General features: G+C 43.2%; 1 protein-coding gene and 1 long non-coding RNA gene across 2 annotated transcripts in view; one reads left to right on the top strand and one right to left on the bottom strand.

The window, feature by feature from the left end:
* The window catches only part of LOC141132952 (tetraspanin-15-like), a 274,647-nt gene that overhangs the window by 92,723 nt on the left and 159,858 nt on the right, over window positions 1–22,066 (top strand). Inside the window, exon 2 of the mRNA XM_073621975.1 lies at window positions 21,415–21,600. Within this exon, the coding sequence (XP_073478076.1) occupies window positions 21,415–21,600 (186 nt within the window). The remainder of the gene's footprint in view (window positions 1–21,414; window positions 21,601–22,066) is intronic.
* LOC141132953 (uncharacterized) overlaps window positions 17,878–22,066 on the bottom strand; it is a 136,879-nt gene continuing 132,690 nt past the window's right edge. Inside the window, exon 4 of the long non-coding RNA XR_012242989.1 lies at window positions 17,878–21,598. This is a non-coding gene — a long non-coding RNA (uncharacterized lncRNA). The remainder of the gene's footprint in view (window positions 21,599–22,066) is intronic.

Here is a 22,066-nt window from a genome sequence, read left to right as displayed (position 1 = left end):
CAAGACAGAAAGCATGGCAGCCCTGGACAACTGGTGGGACTTTTCACATTAAAGGTGAGTGATTGATTGCTGGGACCGCTCCGCTGCCTAGCAACCAATCACCCGCTTAACTTAAAAAGTCCCGCCCTTTGTCCAAAGCGGCCACGCTTCTCATCTTGTGTGAATAAGAAAAGCAGTGTGAGGAGGGGGCAGTGCAGCGATCCTATTGATGGGACAGACCGTGCGTGACGTGCCTGCCATGCTGTGAACATGGCAGCCCAAGGCAGGCGAGCCACCGGCGGGGAGAGGACACAGACAACTATTTGACGAGTAGTATGGCTACTGGGGCCGAAACCAGACTACAGAGGAAAGAAGGTTCTCATGCAAGATTTGACGGAACATGGCCCCCTCCATTGTCCCTTTTGATGCGGTGTCAGTTGTCCTGTCCCCTTAGCAGAACACCTCCAATGCATAATGTTTCCACCTCCATGTTTGACAGTGGGGATGGTGTGCTTGGGGTCATAGGCAACATCCCTCCTCCTCCAAACACGGCGAGTTGAGTTGATGCCAACGAGCTTGAATTTGGTCTCATCTGACCACAACACTTCCACCCAGTTCTCCTCTGAATCATTCAGATGTTCATTAGCAAACTTCAGACGGCCCTGTGCATGTGTTTTCTTGAGCAGGGGGGATCTTGTGAGCGCTGCAGGATTTCAGTACTTGATGGTGTAGTGTGTTACCAATTGTTTTCTTGGTGACTATGGCCCCAGCTGCCTTGAGATCATTGACAAGATTCTCCCGTGTAGTTCTGGGCTGATTCCTCACCGTTCCCATGATCATTGAAACTCCACGAGGTGAGATCTTGCATGGAGCCCCAGGCCAAGGGAGATTGACAGTTATTTTGTGTTTCTTACATTTGCGAATAATCGCACCAATTGATGTCACCCTCTCACCAAGCTTCTTGGCGATGATCTTGTAGCCCATTCCAGCCTTGTGTAGTCTACAATCTTGTCCCTGACATCCTTGGATAGCTCTTTGGTCTTGGCCATGGTAGAGAGATTAGAATCTGATTGATTGCTTCTGTTCACAGGTATCTTTTATACATGTAACAAGCTGTGATTAGGAGTACTCCCTTTAAGAGGGTGCTTCTAATCTCAGCTCGTTTCCTGTATAGAAGACACCTGGGAGCCAGAAGTTTTGCTGATTGATAGGGGATCAAATACTTATTTCACTCATTAAAATGCAAATCAATTTATAATTTTTTTTAAATGAGTTTTTCTGGATATTTTTGTTGTTATTCTGTCTCTCACTTTAAAATAAATCTACCATTAAATTATATACTGATTTCTTTGTCAGTGGGCAAACGTACAAAATCAGCAGGGGATCAAATGCTTTTTTCCCTCACTGTATATAACTTCTTTGAGATATTCAGGACCTTCCTACCCCAACAGAGGAAAAAGAAAAAAATGAGGACTTGTGATGTCATGTAATGGGACCAAGAACAGCACAGTGGCTAAGTGGTTAGCACTTCTGCCTAGTAGCACCAGGGCCTGGAGTTTGCATGTTCTCCTTGTATCTGCATGGGTTTACTCCAGGTACTCTGGTTTCCTCCCACACTCCAAAGACATACTGGTAGGTAAATTGGTTCCTGTATAAATTGACCCTAGTATGTGTATGAATGCGAGTTAGGGACCTTAAACTGTAAGCTCCTTGAGGGCAGGGACTGATGTGAATGTTCACTATATATGTGTAAAGCACTGTGTAAATTGGCGGCCCTATATAAGTACCTGTAATAAATAAATGAGAATAAAAGTTATGTACAGTATACCGGGTATTTTTCTGTTTTGGTTCCCCAGAAGTCTTTATCCCACCTTTATCTACTAGTAATTAGTCACAATAAAGTGTCATGAAACCCACATCATAAAAACCTACCAATAAATGCTGTAATACATGTCCCTTTTGATCATGTCCCCAATGAAGTTGGGGATTTTGCAGAGCAGTGTTGGCAGCTCTGCACATGTTCAGTTTTCAATGAGTTTCTGTGCTGAGCATTTCCTCCCTATCACATTTGAGCAACTCATGTGACTATAGCGTCACACATGTGGGTGTATACACAGTGGGAAATGACTGCCTACTCCCTCCCTCCTCCTCTATGCCCACTAACCAGCTAAACATAATGGGGATGGGATATTACATCTTGATTGATGGCGTCTTCACCTTCCTGTTATTCTTAGATACAGTACCTGGTAGCAGAGCCTGATAGGATGAGAAATGCCTCTCTTACACCTCTGACGCGGGGCCCCTGATAGTGTAGACAGGAGGCACAGGAGTGCAGAGTCGCACGAGTGCCAGAAAGTCTTGCTAGCAGCAGGGCAGATGTCCTTGCTGAGCAAGTCGTCAGATGGCTTCAGCAGGTAGACAGGTAGGCAGGCAGCTGGTGCTGGTGACAACAGGCAGGGTAGAAAGGTCAGGCAGGCTGAGTCATACACAGATTTGAAGAATCGGGTGCAGGTCACAAACAGGAATGTAATCAGGAAGCAAGCCGGGTCTGGAACCGATCAGTGGAACTGGAGCCAAAGAAGCAAACAGAAGAATGGTCACTGAACAAGCCGAGGTCGATGCAGGTGGAGTTCAGGGAATGATCAAGACAAGCCGGGTTGATAACTGGAAGCAGGATACAGGTTCACAGGATGCCAGATGCACAGGAGGCTGAAGACAAGGCAGCATTAAATCTGAGCACTGGCTGGGTTTAAATAATCTGTTTGGCGCCAGCGTCTGTCATGGGTGCACGCAAGAGTCGGCGCGCACGGGGATGCACAACGGCTTGTGTTTGCGCACGAGTTCTCAAATGCGCATATCTATTAGCCAATGCCCAATTCTTATGAGCATGAAAGGGAATCGGTTTTAGCTTGTGCCCAAGAGTTCTTCCAGAGGGATTACTCTGTTTGCTTGCATTAGCATCCTGAGTCCTGACACACAGGCTGGATGGGCATGACACAGCCTCTGACTGGCAAAAATCTGTCCACACCATGTTATTGCCAAAAAATAATAAAGATTGGATTTCAAATATAAATTCGTATGGCAATTTATAACAGTTTATTGATATTTTTTTTTTTTTTGCTGTATCCCGAAGGCTGACGTTTTTATTTTGAACATGTGACCAGCAGCAGAAGACTAGAAGCTCCTCCTGCTTATGTTTCCCTGCAGACAGGCTTGGAAAGAGCTGAGTCATGTGACAGCTGTATATCCATTAGGAAAAAAGCACTTGGATTACAGTGCCATCATTATGCACATACAGAAATAGAAGGGTCAATGTAAATTAAACAGTGTGTGTTTAGTATCACTTTAACTGGACTTGTTCTGTAATGTTGAAAATTTTTCATAGCTTGTCAAAGCCATTCACAACTGAAGAAGTGTCTTGGACAAGATATGAAATGTCCTCAGCATTACAGAACAAGTCTAGTTGAATGTGACTAACTACTAATAGATATACCAAGACATGGGTAAATTAGAACCTTCACGCCTTTCTTTCACTCCTTCCCCTTCTTCCGTCGCTTTGCTCATGAGAATGAGGACAGGACATCTTGTCCAAGTCATACTAGTCAAAGAATGGTCAAACCATGCCCCCATGTGACAGCACTGGGCCAATCACAAAACACCAGCTCTGATCATATGAGAAGAAAGGGAGCAAAACTTCCTTCGCCTAGTTCTCTATACCTGTATATATAAGGGGTTTTTTTTGGCTCCCAAAAGCAAAACCGGTTGGGAGTGGAGGGGGAGTGAGTATGTGTTGGTGGTCATTAAAGAAGCCTGTTGCTATTACTCGCATTGGCAAAACACAAGTTTGATTTAAATGCAGGCCTAGATTGGGTCTTCAAAAGTGACCAGCATGCAACCTGGCTACAATGTGTTCCTGCTATTTTCTACATAGTTCCCTGATATCAAACAAGCTTGACTCCGGCAGGAATACGAGAATACCCAGTGGGCATCACTGTGATAAAGTATGTTCAAAATAATAACTCAACAAGAGCAGCAAGGAAGGCAGAAATCGAGCCTATTTTTTTTTTATGACGTAAACCAAAAAAAGAGGGGTGATTTTTGTGTGGGCATAGCAGAAAGGGAGATGCTTTGATCTTGGAGAAGGGGTAATTTGACGGCTGGCTAGTGCTTTTGAAATCTCTTTAGGTGACAGATTCATCCTTTAATATAAGTGTGACAAGAAGCAGCTCATTTCCTCTGAAATGAGGGCTGATGTACCAGCTTGTGACTATGTTAATATTACAACAAATTTGCTTAGAAGCACATTAACGGAAAGGTCCACACGGAGGTCATGAGCAATCTTGTTAAACACGGCTTTCTGTGCATAGTGGCACATATCTGTGTGAGCTATAGGAAAATGTATTAATGGCACTGCTTGGTGACCATATATGCTGGTGTCACCTCAATTACTCTTTTTCAGAGGCTTTTTAAGGTGTAATTAAGGAAGTGAAATCTTTATTGCTGAATTTGGTGCAATGCGTGGACTAATAATCACTCTGAATAATAGATTTCACGTGAGATGCACATAATTATCTTTTTGCATGCTTGTTCATAAATAAAGCCATAGTAGGCTATACAACTGTTAGAGGTCTTGAATTACCACCAAAAAAAAAAAAAATATCCATAGTTTATGGCTTTCAATTGAGCTGTTGCGTGTTAAATATTGTTATAATTTCCCACTGCATGAAGTGAAGTGCACAGTTTCAGTGTAGATATTCAACGACCAATGGGCAACACAGTGACTTAGTGTTAGCACTTCTGCCTTGCAGCAGTGGGGTCTCCTGTCAAATCCCAGCCAAGACACTATCTGTACGAAGCCTGCAGGTTCTCCCCGTGTGGGGGTTCTAGGTACCCCAGTTTCCTCCCATGATGGTGCTGGTAGGTTAATTAACTGCTGTCTAAATTGTCCTGTGTGTATGTATGCATGGGAGAGCAGTACCCAAAGAAAATTTATGTCCTTTTTTTCCCCACAAATAGAGCTTTCTATTGGTGGGATTTGATCACTTCCTGCAGTTTTTATTTTGTGTGCTATAAACAAAAAAAAGTGTCAATTTTGAAAAAAAACTATTTTTTACTTTTTGCTATAGGCTTTAGGCCAATACATGTTTTTGGTAAAAAAAATCGCAATAAGCATATATTGATTGGTTTACGCAAAAGTTATAACGTCTACAAAATAGGGGATAGAGTTATGTCATTTTTATAATTTTTTTTTTTTTTTTACTAGTAATAGCGGCGATCTGCGATTTTTAGCGGGACTGCGACATTACAGTGGGCGGATCGAACACTTTTGACACTTTTTTTGGGACCATTGACATTTATACAGCGATCAGAGCTAAAAATAGCCACTGATTACTGTAGACATGTCACTGGTAGGAAAGGTGTTAACACCAGGGAGCGATCAAGGGGTTAAATGTGTTCCCACAGTGTGAGGGGATAGGACTGACTGGGGGAGGAGACAGATTGCTGTTCCTAATTACTAGGAACAGATGATCACTCTCTACTCCCCTGACAGAACGGAGATCGGTTCCTACATCACGCGGTGGGTGCGCTCATGCCCCCTATACCCCGTAAAACAGCCGCCTTACACCTACGGCGTTTCGCGCAGGGGAGCCAACCTGCCGCCGTATAACAACAACAGGCTGGTGGGCAAGTAGTTAAAGAGGAACTTTAGTCATATGTATGAAAATAAAAAGTCAGCAGCTACAGAAAACTGTAGCTGCTGACTTTATTAAACATACACTCATCTGTCCAGGGATCTAGCGCTGTCCGCATCAGAGATATTTTTTTCTCGAGTCTTTGGTCCCCGGCATCCCAACTGTGGGTAGTTGGCTGTGACTCCTTGCGGCTTCACTGTGTATGCGAGGCGTGCTGCACTTTGTGAATGGCCTGCAGCCTTCTGGAATATGTGATATGTCCCAAAAGGCTGCGGACGGGGGGAGGAGAACTTCTACTCGGATGGCCTAGGTGATCCGAGAGGAAGTGGGAGTAGGTACCTGTCAAAACTAGGGGAGGAGGAGGAGTGGAACTTCCCTTTTCAGGTGAAGTACTACTTTGAGTTCTAATTACAATCTATTTTACCTCCTAGAGCTGCCAGGATAAGCTTGCTAGGGTGTGTACACATAAAATGTTGGTTTATTTAGCAATTTTGTCTGCTCTCAATTGAAAGTAGCCTAGCACCATCTATTAAAGTATTAGCACAGACTTTTACCTTATAATGCTGCCAACTTCCTCCAGTACAGGAATTGCTATAAAGTATTAAATATACCAATCAAAATTCCAAACTGCTGTCATACCAATGGTGGTCTTGATGGGTAACTTGTTCTCTGTTACTTATGTAAAAGTCAGTCTTCTTTCTATTCAGTGCCATCTCAATAGCATCATGGGCCCCTGGGCAAAGTAATGCTCTTACCAGCCTGCATCAAGTGTCCCCATCACAGTGCCCCCATAAATCAGGTTCCCCTATCATAGTGCCTATATACATCAGGTGTCCCCATCACAGTGTCCCCATACATCAGGTGTCCCCATTAGTGTCCACTTACATCAGATGTCCCCATCGCAGTGTCCCCTTACATCAAGTGTTTCCATCAGTGTCCCTTTACATCAGGTGTCCCCTATCGGTGTCCTCCTACATAAGTTGTATCTGTCTATCTGCAGTCTTCTCTTCTCTTCATATATTCAAAGTCTTGAATTTATAAACTTGGCTGAGAGTTCAGGGAAAAAAAGGGGGGGGGAGAGGTGAAGTCACGTCTGCAGAGCTCTGTAAGGAGAGGTGTGAGAGCTGATTGGAGGGAAGAGACACGCACCCCCTCCACACAGCACACAGGAACAGAGCTGAGGCTGTCAATCTGCTGGAGCTCCCTCCCCTGTCACCATTTTTCTCCTGGTGTCAGGAAAACTTGTCAGAAGTGATTCATGCTGATACCAGAGGAACGAAGCAGCAGACAGAAATGACACCTAGTGCTTTTAATTGAGACAGTACACACTAAAGAGGGATATGCTTTGTTCATATTTCATGTCTGAGGTTTGTAACCAGTTTAAGTGAAGTTCCCCAATGTGTAGCTATGGAAACTGGAAGAGAAAGGATTACTGCGTGGCGCAAATAAGTTTGGAACCAAGACAATACAAAGAAAGATGAATTCAAACCCAAGAGCCAAAATATTAAATTGGAAAAAAATTTACAATAAGGAAAACTAAATTCTCTTTAATTCTCACTGGTGTAAAGTATCTAACACGATGGGCTGTACTCCTACCTTCTCCCTATTGTTTCACTTGACCTTGATCTGATATTGGAAATTATAGTTGAGGTGCACTGTGATCTGTATCGTGAAACTCACTGAAACTGCTTGTTCAATTACTCTTTTATGAATGGCAGTTTTTTAGATGAAATACGATCTTTAACGCATTGAACGTTATGCCAATATATAATAAGCCACTGAGGCATTTATTGAAACTTTTACTCATACAGTGTGAATCATTAGAATATATACAGTAGACCTAGAATTTTAATTGGGTTTCCTCTATAATAGGTAATATGAATTGATTGTATATTGGTTCCAGTTTGTCAGGAGAATTACTGGTAGATCCGAGCCGCACTTATTAAATAGTTTAACCATTTGCTTACTGGTCACTTAAACCCCCCTCCCGCCCAGGCCAATTTTCAGCTTTCAGCGCTGTCACTCTTTGAATGACAAATTACAATTGCGCAGTCATGGTACACTGTACCTATATGAATTTTTTATCATTTTTTTCACACAAATAGAGCTTTCTTTTCGGGGTATTTAATCACTAGTAGGGTTTTTATTTTTTGCTAAACAAACAAAAAAAGACCTAACATTTGGAAAAATAAACAACAATTTTCATAGTTTGTTATAAAATTTTGTAAACAGGTAATTATTCTCCTTCACTTATGTGCGCTGATGAGGCTGCACTGATGGGCAATGATCAGTAGACACTGATGAGGCTGCACTGATGGGCACTGATGAGGCTGCACTGATGGGCACTGATGATACGGCACTGGTGGGCACTGATCAGTAGGCACTGATGAGTCTGCACTGATAGATGGCCCTGGTGGGCACTAATAGGTGGGTGGCACTGATGTGTACTAATAGGTAGCACTGAAGGGCACTGATAGGTGGCACTGGTAGGTGACACTAATAGGCAGCACTGATAGGTGGCACTGATGATGAGGCACTGATTGGCAGCACTGATGGACACTGATGGGTGGCACTGGTGGGCACTGCTTAGCAGTACTGATATGTACTGGTAGGTGGCACGGCTTAGCAGCAAAGGGTGTCCGTGTGCGGGACCGATGTCCCATTTACACAAGCCCTTAATTGGCTTTTTCTTTTTCCTCACGCTGTCAGCGTGAGGGAAAAAAAAGCCGATTACTGGCTTCTGTTTACATCACGTTATCAGCTGTCATTGGCTGACAGTTGATCACGTAGTAAAGGGCCGGGATCGGCCCCTTACTCCGATCTGTGATTAGCCGAGTCTTATGAACTTATCCGCCTAGCAGGGGGCGCACAGTCAGCACATGCACGAGAGGACGTACATGGACGCCCTCCCGGCAATTTAGGCCTGTGTGTCTATAACCAAAACTATTTTTTTTTTTCATTTTGGATGAAGCAGAAAACTGTTATTTATTTTGTATGTGTCCTCTTCAAAAGATTTGCCTTCGTTCCTGTTCTGGAGACATAAGGGTTGATTTACTAAATCTGGAGAATGCAAAATCTGGTGCAGCTGTACATGGTAGCCAATCAGCTTCTAGCGTCAGCTTGTTCAATTAAGCTTTGACAAATAAACCTGGAAGCTGATTGGTTTCTATGCAGAGCTGCACCAGATTTTGCACTCTCCAGTTTTAGTAAATCAACCCCACAGTGGATATTGTAATCTTATATGTTATAGATGCACTTTAATAGATTTTTACAAATTCTACCACTCCTACAGTAGCAAACAATGACCGGTATTGCTGTGATTTAGTGGGGTGGGATGCAATGCTAAGTAGGTTATCCCTGATTTACCTGCTATCACTCCTTAAAGAGGTTGTCCTTTTATTGTTTTCCTCCTTCCTACTTCCTACCTGCTTGGGTCCCTGGCTGCCTCATCTGGGTTCAGGCAACTGAATGAGTCCCTGCTTCTGCAGCCTCTTTGGATATGCTTTGGGGACAGTGCTGGGACAAGGTCATCCGATGCCCACGGTGAAAATCACAAACTGCGGCCCCGACCAAAGGACCCTCCCGTTTATTTCAAAATAAATAGTCAGTATCTTTTCAAGACAAGAACACATTTAAAACATTATAATCAACTTACAATTAATTAATTAACTTACACACTTTAACAGTATCTTTTTTAGTAGTTTCAGTGCTCCAAGCATTTTTTAATCATGTTCTACTTGTGCAAATGGATAGTATGCTGTAAATTATAATTTCCTGCTGTATTTTTTACCACAAGGCACACTAAAGAGCATAAGTTTCCCCTAGCATTGATGTCAGTACAGTAATGACCCTCTACATTTATGTCCGTAGCTGCAAAAAAAAAACCCTGCACTGGTTCCAGTTTCCACAATAGCAACCCCCATCATTGGTGACCGTTTCCGCAATAATAACCAATTTCCACAGTACCCCCCCACATTATTGACAATCTCCACAGTAATAACCCCCTATATTATTGCCAGTTTACACAATAATAACCCCCAGCATTGATACCAGTTTGCACCAAAATAACCCCCAGCATTGGCGCCAGTGTACACAATAATAACCCCCAGCACTGGTGCCAGTTTACGCAGTAATAATTCCTAGTATTGGTGCCAGTTGACGCAGTAATAACCCCCAACATTGGTTTCAGTAATCACAATAATAAGCCCCAGCACTGGTGCCAGTTTACACAATGCTAATGTATACATTGCTGGTTAGTGGTGTTATGCTACGTAAACCCCCTTCATTGATAACCCCTTAACCTTCCTACATTGATGATCAGTGGCGGTGTTATTTAGAACATCCCTCCTTATTGGAGATCAGAATTAACAGAATCAATTGGCAGGTTGAATTAACAGTGTGAAGGGGTTAATAAACTCTGCCACTGGCCACTAATGGAGCTTTGTACAGACAAATTGTTCACCCCTTGGGAGAGTGAGGGGGTTAATCAACATTCCCGCTAGCCAGTAATGTAAGTGGTTAATAAACGCTGCCACTAGTGCAACAATGGCCAGTGGAAGTGTTAATGAACCCCTTGCATTGCTGGCTAGTGATAATGTTAATTAATCCCCTCACTCCCCCAAGGGTTTAACAATTTGTCTGTACAAAGTGGATGCTATCCTTATCTGCTGCGCTCATACTTGTGTTAACCCACCTCTGGCCTAAAAATGACATCATGTCAGAGTAGTTGCAGGCCGGGGCTAACTTACCCCTGCCGGGCAGAGATCCTTCCACATGACGGTAGTGCTGTCACTTTTTGCCGAGTGCAGGAGCAGAGAGAGAGCGATCTAGTGCTCGGCACTCCACTGCCACTTTGCAAGGTGCAATGCTACTAAAGTCTTTCCCGATGGATCGGCATTATCAGGGCAGACTATAGCAGCAGTTTGATAGTAGATGGGAGGTCAGTTAGCCACACTCAAGGAACCCCTAGCAACCTCTGGAGCAACCCAGGTTTCCACAGAACCCTAGTCGAGAATGGCTAATCTAGACCGATACTGGCAAGTAAGCATTATGCTGAGAAAGCTGTTATTACCTTTCTGTGTAATATTATATTGTGCATATTAATGTATGTTCCCTGTTATACTGACTCATTAGGGTTGATTTACTAAAGACAAATAGATTGTGCACTCTGCAAGTGCAGTTGCTCCAGAGCTTGGTAGAGAAGGTGAAGTTCTGCTGTCTTCCATCATTCAATCATGTGCAAGCAAAAATGCTGTTTTGTTTTTTTTTCCTTGCATGTGATTGGGTATTATTTGCAGAATGAAGCTTCACCTCATTAATAAGCTCTGTAGCAACTTCACCTGCAGAGTGCAACTGCGCTTGCAAAGTGCCCAGTCTATTCGCCTTTAGCAAATCAACCTCTTTGCATTGCATCACAATTATTCGGATCACAAGTAAAAGTAAAAATACTTGTATTTGCCAAAAAATGATTGTTTTTAGTGATACTGCCTAGTTTTAGTGAACAGCAAGGACATTGTATTATATGGAAAGCTTTCAATAGTGAAGCACTTCAATGCATTTGCCTCGGGCGTTTGTAAGGAGGATGTGACAGGACTGACAATTCTGGATAAACTCTGGAGAGAAAGAGTGGATGAAATCTCTGTGGGATGAGATGGAAATATATGTGTTTTTTTTTTTTTTTTTCATTTTTGTATTCCATAAAATAAAAAGTTCTGCTTTCATAGTTTTGTTCGTGGAACTCCAGGCAAATAGCCTATAATAATACACAGACAGAATACAAATACTTCCAGTATAGTAAAATTCTTGGCACAGTGAGGGGTCATTAACACTATCAATGTGTGTTATGCCATGCTTTAATGAGTTGTGCTGCACTGCAATGCACGACCAATAGCAAGGTATGTTGAAGTGCCATTCAGAATAATGAGCAGTCTGTTGTAACAACACATGTAACGTGTTGCCACAACATAGTACACCCAAGATGAGGGTAAATCTCTCGAACAGAGCCCAGGATAGCAGATAAAATCCAAAAGAAGTGTTAACCACTCTTCACAGGGGTTATAACACTTTCATACCCTATCTAAAGCTAATTTTAATTGGACATTCACTTTTTTTATGACAGCTTGAATTGTTTTTTTCATGTACAGGGTTAGAGTGAAGCTCCAGCCATTTTCTTTTAGTTTCGGAAAGGGTGTGGAAGTGTTAGACCACCTGTCTGATTTTTATTGGAGTTTTGTTTGAAAAATCATAATCGTCGTCATATCTCCACCTCATACCAAACCGGTGAGCACCAAGGTATAGGGTGCTGTAGCAACTGGTGGGTGGCACTACAGCAGTCAGATAGAAAATGTTAGCTTGACCTCAGGTGGTTCCAAAACTTTGCAATGCCATTGTATGACATGCTAAGTCTAGGTTCACATGTATGTGGGGCTGCAGTTAATGCATTTTTCAGGCATGTTTTGCAATACATTTTGGATTTTTAAACCCTCCTTTTAAATGCATTTTTGCATGCAGTTTTCATGCATTTTGCATTTTTTTTGACGTTGTCTATAACTGGTTGCTAAGGAGCGAGCCAGGGAGGTGGCCACGGCGTCCTTAACAACTGATGAGTCGTCAGCTGCCAAAGAGAATTGCAGGCAAAAAAAATATTGAAAAAAAAGAGTGGGGTCCCCCCCCAAATCTATACCAGGCCCTTCAGGGCTGGTATGGATTTGGAGGAGACCCCCCCTTGCCAAAAAAAAAAAAAAATCCCCCCAAAAATCCATACCAGACCCTTATCCGAGCATACAGCCCGGAAGGTCAGGAAAAAGAGGGGAAGGGCGAGCGCCCCCTCCTAAACCATACCAGGCCGCATGCCCATGTTGATGGGGACAAAGGCCTCTTCCCCACAACCCTGGCCGGTGGTTGTGGGGGTCTGTGGGCAGGGGGCTTATCGGAATCTGGAAGCCCCCTTTAACCACTTCAGCCCCGGAAGGATTTACCCCCTTCCTGACCAGAGCATTTTTTGCGATATGGCACTGCGTCACTTTAACTGACAATTGCACAGTCGTGCGACGTTGTGCCCAAATAAAACTGATGTCCTTTTTTTCCCACAAATAGAGCTTTCTTTTGATGGTATTTGATTACCTCTGTGGTTTTTATTTTTTGCGCTATAAACAAAAAAAGAGCGACAATTTTGAAAAAAAAGCAGTGCTTTTTGCTATAATAAAAATAATATAAAAAATATATAAAAAAGCAAATTTCTTCCTCAGTTTAGGCCGATATGTATTCTTCTACATATTTTTGGTAAAAAAAATCGCAATAAGTGTATATTGATTGGTTTGCGCAAAAGTTATAGGGGATAGATTCATGGCATTTTTTTCATTCATTTTTTTTTTTATTAGTAGTGGCTGCGATCTGCAATTTTTATTGTGACTGCAACATGGAAACACAGATCGGACACTTTTGACACTATTTTGAGACCAGTGACATTTATACAGCGATCAGTGCTATAAGAATGCACTGATTATTGTGTAAATGTCACTGGCAGGGAAGGGGTTAAACACTAGGGGGCGATCAAGGGGTTAAATGTGTTCCCACAGTGTGTTCTAACTATAGGGGGGGATGGGCTCACTAGAACATGACAGAAATCACTGCTCCCGATGACTGGGAGCAGTAGATCCCTGTCATGTTGCTAGGCAGAACAGGGAAATTCCTTGTTTACATAGATACCCCCCCCCCGTTCTGCCTCTCCGTGTCAGAGTTGCGGAAGGACATAGAGTCTGTGGGCATGCTCACACGGCGCGCACGCTCCCACTAACCCGTGATTTAAAGGGGACTTACAGGTACGCCCATTTGCACAGCTGCGCCATTGTGCCGACGTATAGCGGTGTGCGCTGGACAGCAAGCGGTTAATGAATGAGTATGGAGTATGGCCATGCCATGTTTGTTTTTAATTTTGGTGGGGGGGGGGGGGGTGACCCTATGCTGTTTTTTTTTTCCACAATTCTTTTTAGTCTGCAATTCTTTTTTTTTTTTTTTTTACTTTCAGCTGTCAGCGGGGAACCCCACTGACAACTAATGACTCATCAATTGTTAAGGATGTGGGAGCAGGCTTCCCGGCCCCTCCTTAGCAACTAGCTATATACAGTGTTTTTAAAGGGGAAAAAAAAGCAAATCACATCACAAACACAACACTTGCGTTTCCGGTGTGACTCCATGGAAGTGTATTACATGCAAAACGTGGTACAGAAAGTCCCGACCCTTTCCAAAAATGCACTGGCTGCAAAACGCATAGATGTAAACGTGTACAAGAGGAAACCACGTTAAATGGACTGTAGTGCTTACTAAAACACACTAAAAATGCATATTAGTATTGGTATTAGTTACTTTCTTCAGAGGCTAATGAGATAGACCTTGCTTTGTGTCCAAGTTGTACTGATTATAATTATTTCTTAGTTGAGAAGGATTTCTGGTACTGAAAAATACAAACAAATGGATATATGTAAATAGGAACGTTATATGCATATGGGTTCATATAGTGTACACCTAGCGGTAGATTGGAGCTCTACGTCGTTACGTCGTTTCGGGGCCTTAAAGCCACTCATCAGGAGCGATACAGAGGTGGTACCTATGAGTTGGGAAAATAGCGGTAATGAATGGTGGAAAACTGTAAAGGGGTAAATATAAATCATGAATGTCATGTTGTTGGATGTGGCTCTGGACTCACAGTGATGTCTGCGCAGAGGCGACGCGGCCCAAGGTGCCACGCCAATCATGGATGCCCCGTCCCGAAGCTGAGGGGGCATGGTCCGAAGGCGAGACCAACCCAACGAACCCCCCAGGTGGGGTCAAAGTGTGGGGACCAGTGTGTGGGTGGGGGGTGGTCACAGGATGGGAAAGGATTAACGCTAAGTGCCTGTGAAGAAAAAACATAAATAAAAAAGTGTGAAGTAAAATGGAGTGAAAAACTGGGGCAGGATGGGGTGTGGGGTGAGACGGGGAAAGTGTGGAGAAAAACGGAAAGGGGGAGGGGGAGGGAAGGAGAGAGAGAAGGAAGGAAGAAAGGGGAGAGGGAGGGGGGAAAAGTAGGACTGTAGAGGGAAGGAAATAGAAAAGAGAAAAGGGGGTGCAGCAGGGGACTGAAAGCAGGGACAGAAGATAGCGAGGACAGGAAGGGGAAGGTAGGACAAGGGAACAAGGTGAAGAAGAGGGAGAACACAGAGGAATGGCGAGGGACTACATGGTGAAAAGAGTGAAAGGGAGAGAAAAGGAAAGGGGGTGGGTGTTAAAAGTGCGGAAAAAACATACCTGTGCAGGTGCAAGTAGGGGCGTGAATGCCGGCTGTGAGATGTGCAGATGGATGGTGGGGGCTGGAAAGACAGAGGAGGGGACCACAGCCAGGAGGGACGATGCCGCGGTGAGCGCCGCCAGAGAAGGCCCCCAACGTCAGGCACCAGCAGCCCAGAGAACCAGGGGGAGAGCCCCAGACCCCTGCAGCTGGACACAGAGACTGGCCAGCCGTGGGGCGGCCCCCTAGACTCGTCGAGCGCTGGAGAGTGGAATCCCAGGCATCAGCTGATAAGGCATCACGCAGGACGCCGAACAGCCGGTGCGGGAAGCGTGACGTCGACGCGCAGTGGGGGAGACCCCGCCCACCTCCTCCCAAGGAGGGAGGGGAAAACCACAGTGCGCGTCACAGCTTCGGGGAGGGACAAAACAGGCCAGCGGGGACAAACAGAGGGCCCTGTCGAAAACACGCACACACACTGGGAGCACAAAAAGTTAAACTGTGACGCCAGAAAAATCCTGGCACAGTATAAATGACTCAAACAGAAGTAGTCAATATGTGGATACAAAATCTGGTCTGTCTTGTTGGAATGAGCTGGGCAGATAAGAATGAAAAATTACACTTGGGATAGATGGAAGTATGGGGGGATATTTAAAGGGGATGTGTGTTGCTCAATGTAGCGCCCATGTGCCTCCATCCCTAATCGTATGATGAAAGTAAGGCCCCTTTCACACGATCGGACCGTTCAGGTCCGCCTGTCAGTTTTGACGGCGGACCTGAACGGGCGATCCATGTTAGCCTATGGAGCGTCGGATGTCAGCGGAGACATGTCCGCTGACATCCGACCCCGTCCGATCCGCTAAAAGCAGACGTATGGCTCTACGTCCAGATCCGTCGCTGGCGGATCGGATCGGATGAGATCTGACGAAAACGGACACGCTGTCCGTTTTCGTCCGATCCCTCCATAGGCGGCAGCGGCGCCTGACAAGCCCCTCCCCGCTCAGTGAGCAGAGAGGGACCTGTCATCCGCCGGCTCAGCGGAGATCAACGGACAGATCTCCCGCTGAGCCGGCGGACAGAGGCCTCGTGTGAAAGGGGCCTAAGAGCAACAGGGTGGGACTTTGCATGAGGGTATAGGGGCCGTTCGAAACCCCTCCTCCATCCCAATTAAATGGTAAAGTAGGTGAAGAGCAGGTGTGGGACTTTATACAAGGCACATGGGAGCAGAGGTATGAGTTGGGTAAAAAATGTAGTTTATTAATGAGAAAAAATAGTTTTACAAAAATTCATACAGTACATCATTGAGCATAAATAGTACACAGATAGTTTTACAAAAATTCATACAATACATAATTAGGCACATGGCTCTGCAATTTGGAGGACAGACACCATGCTCCACAACTAGCCTATTGTATCCGCAAAGGGGATTCTGCACTTCATTTAAACTGGAAAACCCCTCCTGCAAAAAGTCAATACATTTATATTTTATTTGTACAAACCGCTTCAAATCAAAGGTAGTTTTCTTGTGATAACACTGGATGTCTTCAGTGTTCTCGCACTGTTAATATTTAGTCATTGTGTACACTAACACTTACTGGTTACACATTCCTGCATTATGCATACACAAGATTGTCTGTAATTATTTTCCACTGTGCGTTGTATGACTGTTTTCCTGTGTTCTTAAAATCTTTTCTCTACTGTAATTTCTCCTACTCCCAATGTTGTCTGCTGCAGTATAGAGCTGCACGATTAATCATTAAGAATCAAAATTGCGATCTTTTTCCCTTCCCGATCTTCAAAACAGCATGTCACAATTCTTTCTAAGTGCAGAGAGTTCTCACAGCTGGAAAAAAAAAAAAAAAAAATCCAGGCAGCCTGCCAAGTGTTATCACAACACAGGAATAAGTAGAAACAAAGTATCTTTTTTATTCTTTTATCAAAGGAAAGAACTCGGTTTAACCATTTAAAGACCAAACCTTTTCTGACATTTGTTGCTTACAAGTAAAAATCATTATTTTCTGCTAGGAAATACTTGGAACACCCAAACATGATATATATTTTTTTTTAGCAGAGACCCTAGAGAATAAAAAATGGTGGTTGTTGCAATATTTTATGTCACACCGAATTTGCGCAGTGGTTTTTCAAATGCAGTTTTTTTTAAAAAAATACACTTTAATGTATTAAAAAAAAAGTTAGCCCGATTTTTTTTTTGTATAATGTGAAAGAAGATGTTACACTGTGAGAATCGTGATCTTTATTCTAAGCAAAAACATTGTGATTCTAGGTACAGAAAATTGAATTTTTATAAGGAAAGTAGGCCTCAGAATATGTGAAAATTTCTTTAAACTAGAATTTAAATGACTACTAGTCTATTATTATAATAAGATATTTAATGAAAGTTCTATCAACAACACATATCACGTCTCATCTTTGCCTGCTACAGTCCATCAAGTAGAGCGAGCAAGCAGGAAGAAACTAGTTAAAAAGTAATGGTGTGTGATGCATTGTTCATTAAAGCTAACTGTACGTACATTGAATGAGATGTGCCTTTTGAGCAGGTGGCTGCTCTCTCCATTGAAATTCAAAATCCTCTGCCCCCCCTATAACCCCCTTCAGCAGTAATCTTCTGGTACTGCAGGTGCTGGACCTGTAAGGCACTTGTCAAATGTGCCATCAATGCCTATCCTTTCTGCCCCCCTACTATATTCATCATAAAAGCCAATGCTATCACCCCCCCCCCCCCCAATAGTATGGTTTCTCTGAATAGGGGGGGTGGAGGGGCAGGAAGGGCAAGCACAGTCAGCACTTTTGACAAGTGCCTGTGATTGGTCCAATGACTCATATTAACCCTCAGCAGAAGATAACAGCAGGGGTATCGAGGGGACAGAGAACTTCAGATTTTAATGAACAGAGCAACCACCAAGGGACTATTCTCATTCAATGTAACTGCCATCCAATGTGCTAATGTAATGTAACTAAACTTTAGGGAGAAGTAGGGCCAACGTTTTTTTGGCCCTACTTCTATGGATCACAGGAGTGCAGTTTTTTCTGTACTCCTCTGACCCCTATTCAGCCCACAGTGAGCTAGAGTCCACTGTCAGCTGATGTCACTTAGCCAGTCCAGGCTCTGGAATGATCCTGACTTTACAGTCTGGATCCACCCAGGAGCCTGGACCAGCATCTGGCTCGGCCTCTCAGCGAGCCTCTGGGAGACTGAGCCACCCACTCCCATCCCCTCCACAGCACTCTAGTGAGCACTGTAGGGGCGCAGCAGAGAGCTGGTAACTCACAGTCATCGACCAACTGCGAACTGAAGACTGAGAACTGAGTGAACTGTGGTCTTAGATCACTCCGCTCTGTTTTAGAGGAAGGCAGATGCAGCATCGGACCAATGCTGTATCCACCCAGGTGACTATAATATACACTATATTGTCAAAAGTATTAGAACACCTGCCTTTACACGCACATGAACTTTAATGGCATCCCAGTCTTAGTCTGTAGGGTTCAATAATGAGTTGGCCCACCCTTTGCAGCTATAACAGCTTCAACTGGGTAGGCTGTCCACATGGTTTAGGATTGTGTCTGTGGGAATGTTTGACCATTCTTCCAGAAGCAAATTTGTGAGGTCAGGCACTGATCTTGGATGAGAAGGCTTGGCTCTCAGTCTCTGCTCTAATTCATCCCAAAGGTGTTCTATCAGGTGTAGGCCAGTCAAGTTCCTCCACCCCAAACTCGCTCATCCATGTCTTTAAGGACCTTGCTTTGTACACTGGTGCGCAGTCATGTTGGAACAGGAAGGGGCCATCCCCAAACTGTTCCCACAAAGTTGGGAGCATGAAATTGTCCAAATTGTCTTGGTATGCTGACTCCTTAAGAGTTCCCCTCACTGGAACTAAGGGGCCAAGTCCAACCCCTGGGAAACAACCCCACACCATAATCCCCCCCTCCACCAAATGATTTGGACCAGTGAACAAAGCAAGGTCCATAAAGACATGGATGAGCTTTAAATCAACTGCCAATCCCAGCTATCATATTATTGAGTCTGGGAACTAGAGTCAGGATAACAGAGTATTTTAGGGTTGATGTCTTGCCAGTTTTACATGAGATTTCTTTACTATGAAGCAAGGTAATAGGACACATTGCGATTCTTCTTATCTTGTCTTGTCTGAGTAATTTGAGTTATGTTAAGTATGGGGAAGTTATATAGAGAAGGAAGTATCGCACATTTATTGTAAGGAAGGGGCTAGCCACAGAACAGCTGTAAGTTATTCAGTTTAAACCACAGAGGGGTGTGTGTAGAAAGAAGCAAGCAGCTATTTTTTAAGCTTTGAAGCAGGAACTTGCCTCTGCAAATGAGTCCTTTACAAAGGGAAGCCTCCAAAAGACCTCTATGGACATAATGGGCAATTGGAATCCTCTACAAGTACAGTTGTTGTTTGTCCTCTACAAATTTGCTGTTTTATCAAACTCTCAATATGTCCTGTTTTAGGTCATGCAACCCAGAAACTTTGTAGAGCTTTGGGTGGGATAAAGCCTCCATCCCTAGGTCTGCATTTTACCTAGTAGCCAAACCTCAATATTTGTCTCAGGTGTTCACAGGCTTTTATAATTATGAGCTTGATGGACTTCCTCCCCTTTAGGCTAGGTTCACACTGCTGCAGTGCGAATTTAGCGCGATTTTGTTCCGATTGCGTTGCAAATTTGCATTGCGAATTCTATATGTGTTCTTGCGATTCTACTGCAAATTTTTCAGTCTATGGAGCTGAATTCACATCACACACGGATCAAACTCGCACAGGACCTTTTTTTTCCGCAGGTTATGTTCGCAACGCATTGATGTGAACGGCACTAATGTTAATCTATGTAATTTAAATGACTGCGAATTCGAGCTATCGCAACAGCTCAAATTCGCAATAGAATTCGCAGCAGTGTGAACCTAGCCTTAAGGAGCATCTTGTTGATCGGTATCTGACCAGAGTTTGGTTAGTGGCTTGGACAAGCAAATGTTTGTTTATGCTTTGGATTTATTGTACAAAGCCCTGTTACATTGGCTGTACACGTCCAGGGTGTACGTTCGTATGCATGCCTGAGTTTACACAAGTGCAGGCGTATGCCAGTGTACAGCAATTGCCTTTCATAGGCACAGAACCTGTGGCTCCTGGGCAGGGAAATATGCTCAAATTTTACATTGAACAGCCCGAGGCACCTGTGTGCATGATATATATGGGAAGTGTCACCTGTGCGTAATAAAACTGTATATACAATTGTGTGAAAAAGTATTTGCCCCCTCGATTTTTTTATTTTTTTGCATATTTGTCACACTTAAATGACTCAGATCATCAAACAGAAATTGGTTTTGAGAGTCACTTACTGTCCCACTTCCGTCTTCTGGCCGTTTGGGTGACTCCTCCTCTTCCCCTAGGCGGCCACTCCCTCTCTGCAATCTATTGGGACAAGTCACAGGTCCCAGAAGATTGCTTGGCCACTGACAGAGCACTGTGAAGCTGCAAGCGGTCACAGCTGGGCACCCACACTTACAATGACGGCGCCATGGAGAGGCATCACTGGACCATGGCACAGGTGAGTGTCTGTTTATTAAAAGTCAGCAGCTATACTTTTTGTAGCTACTGACTTTTTTTAAACTTAGCAACCAGTGGAACTCCTCTTTAAGTATTCTAATTACGTAAAACAATTATTATTTTTAATGAAATTCTGCTACAATACAGCTCTCCTACTGTTCGTTCATCAAGTGCTCATTAGTAAAGATATGAGTATGAGTAGGTCTATGCACAAAGAAATAGAGCATATTTTCTCTATACAATTTCTGTGCTACATTTTTGTTAGCAATCATTTTTGTTCGTAATCAAAAATCGAAATAATCTGCAGTTTTGAATGATCATGATATCTGTGGGATAAACTTCAGCCTTTGTGAATGGAAGTAGCAACAGCTAAGTAAATGTAACCCAGTTTACCGAAATGGCAATTTGCAAAGTGTACCTTATCATTCAGATTTCTATTCAGACAACATTCTGTATTGCCACCTGCTGGTCGTTGCTGATATTGCAATGTTGTAAAAAAAAAAAATTGTTTTTGTTTCTTGTGAATGTTAATCATAGTGATGATATTTTTATTATTATTATTATTCAGAATTTATATGGCGCCAACAGTTAGCGCAATACTTTACAATATAATAAATTACTATTCTTGCTTTTAAAATGGCAATAGCAGTTGCACTGTAAAGTTTCTGAAAGATAAGCAGACATTACAAATGAAAAACTAAAGCACTAGCCTAAATTTGCTGCAAACACAGCCAATAATATCTTTTATTTGTGTTCAACAGTTTACTATTGGGAGCTCGCTCTGTGTCAGAAAAAGTATCCTCAGGTTTACAAGCAAGAATGTGTTTACAGGATATACTTCTAAATTTGAGAAGTGTGCTGTGACTGTATATGATTTAATGTGGTTGTTTTCTTCCAGCTGATAGGTCTCCTGATCCTGTGCATTGGCATCTATGCAGAGAGCGAGAGAAGAAAACATCAGACTTTGGAAGGGATCTTCCTGGCACCGGCCATCATCCTCCTACTTCTGGGCATCCTGATGTTTGTGGTGTCATTTATCGGAATGGTCGGATCCTTAAGGGACAACTTGGCACTTCTTAAAGCTGTAAGTTACAAGGACATATTTTAGGAGGTTTTCTCTTCTGTCATTTAGTTTAATGTTGGAAATATATTGAAAATGCAGGGAAAGTGACAGAAAGGAGTTACAGGACTAACCATCAAAGTTACGTAGTTTGTCAGGTTGAAAAAAGACACAAGTCCATCTAGTCCCACCATTAAAATACATTTTAAAAAATAAAACAATCCCATATACCTAATCCTATACCCACAGTTGATCCAGAGGAAGGCGAAAACCCCCCAGCAAAGCATGATCCAATTTGCTACAGCAGGGGAAAATATTCCGTCCTTAGGTTACCAATGTAATATTTTGACTTCTGTTATTGCTTTAGTAAGCAACAGAGTCACCCTGTGTCTTCTTAGATATTATGTAGAGAAACCTGTAAAGAGATCCTGTAACCAACTTATAATTTTTAAAAATCAAGTATTTTAAATGCTTACTTGCAGTATTTTTC

The sequence above is a fragment of the Aquarana catesbeiana genome, linkage group LG03 (assembly GCF_042186555.1).
Source record: "Aquarana catesbeiana isolate 2022-GZ linkage group LG03, ASM4218655v1, whole genome shotgun sequence".
NCBI classification, from domain to species: Eukaryota; Metazoa; Chordata; class Amphibia; order Anura; family Ranidae; genus Aquarana; species Aquarana catesbeiana.
Note: the sequence above shows the minus strand (reverse complement) of the source record. Positions and strands in the feature narration are given on the sequence as shown.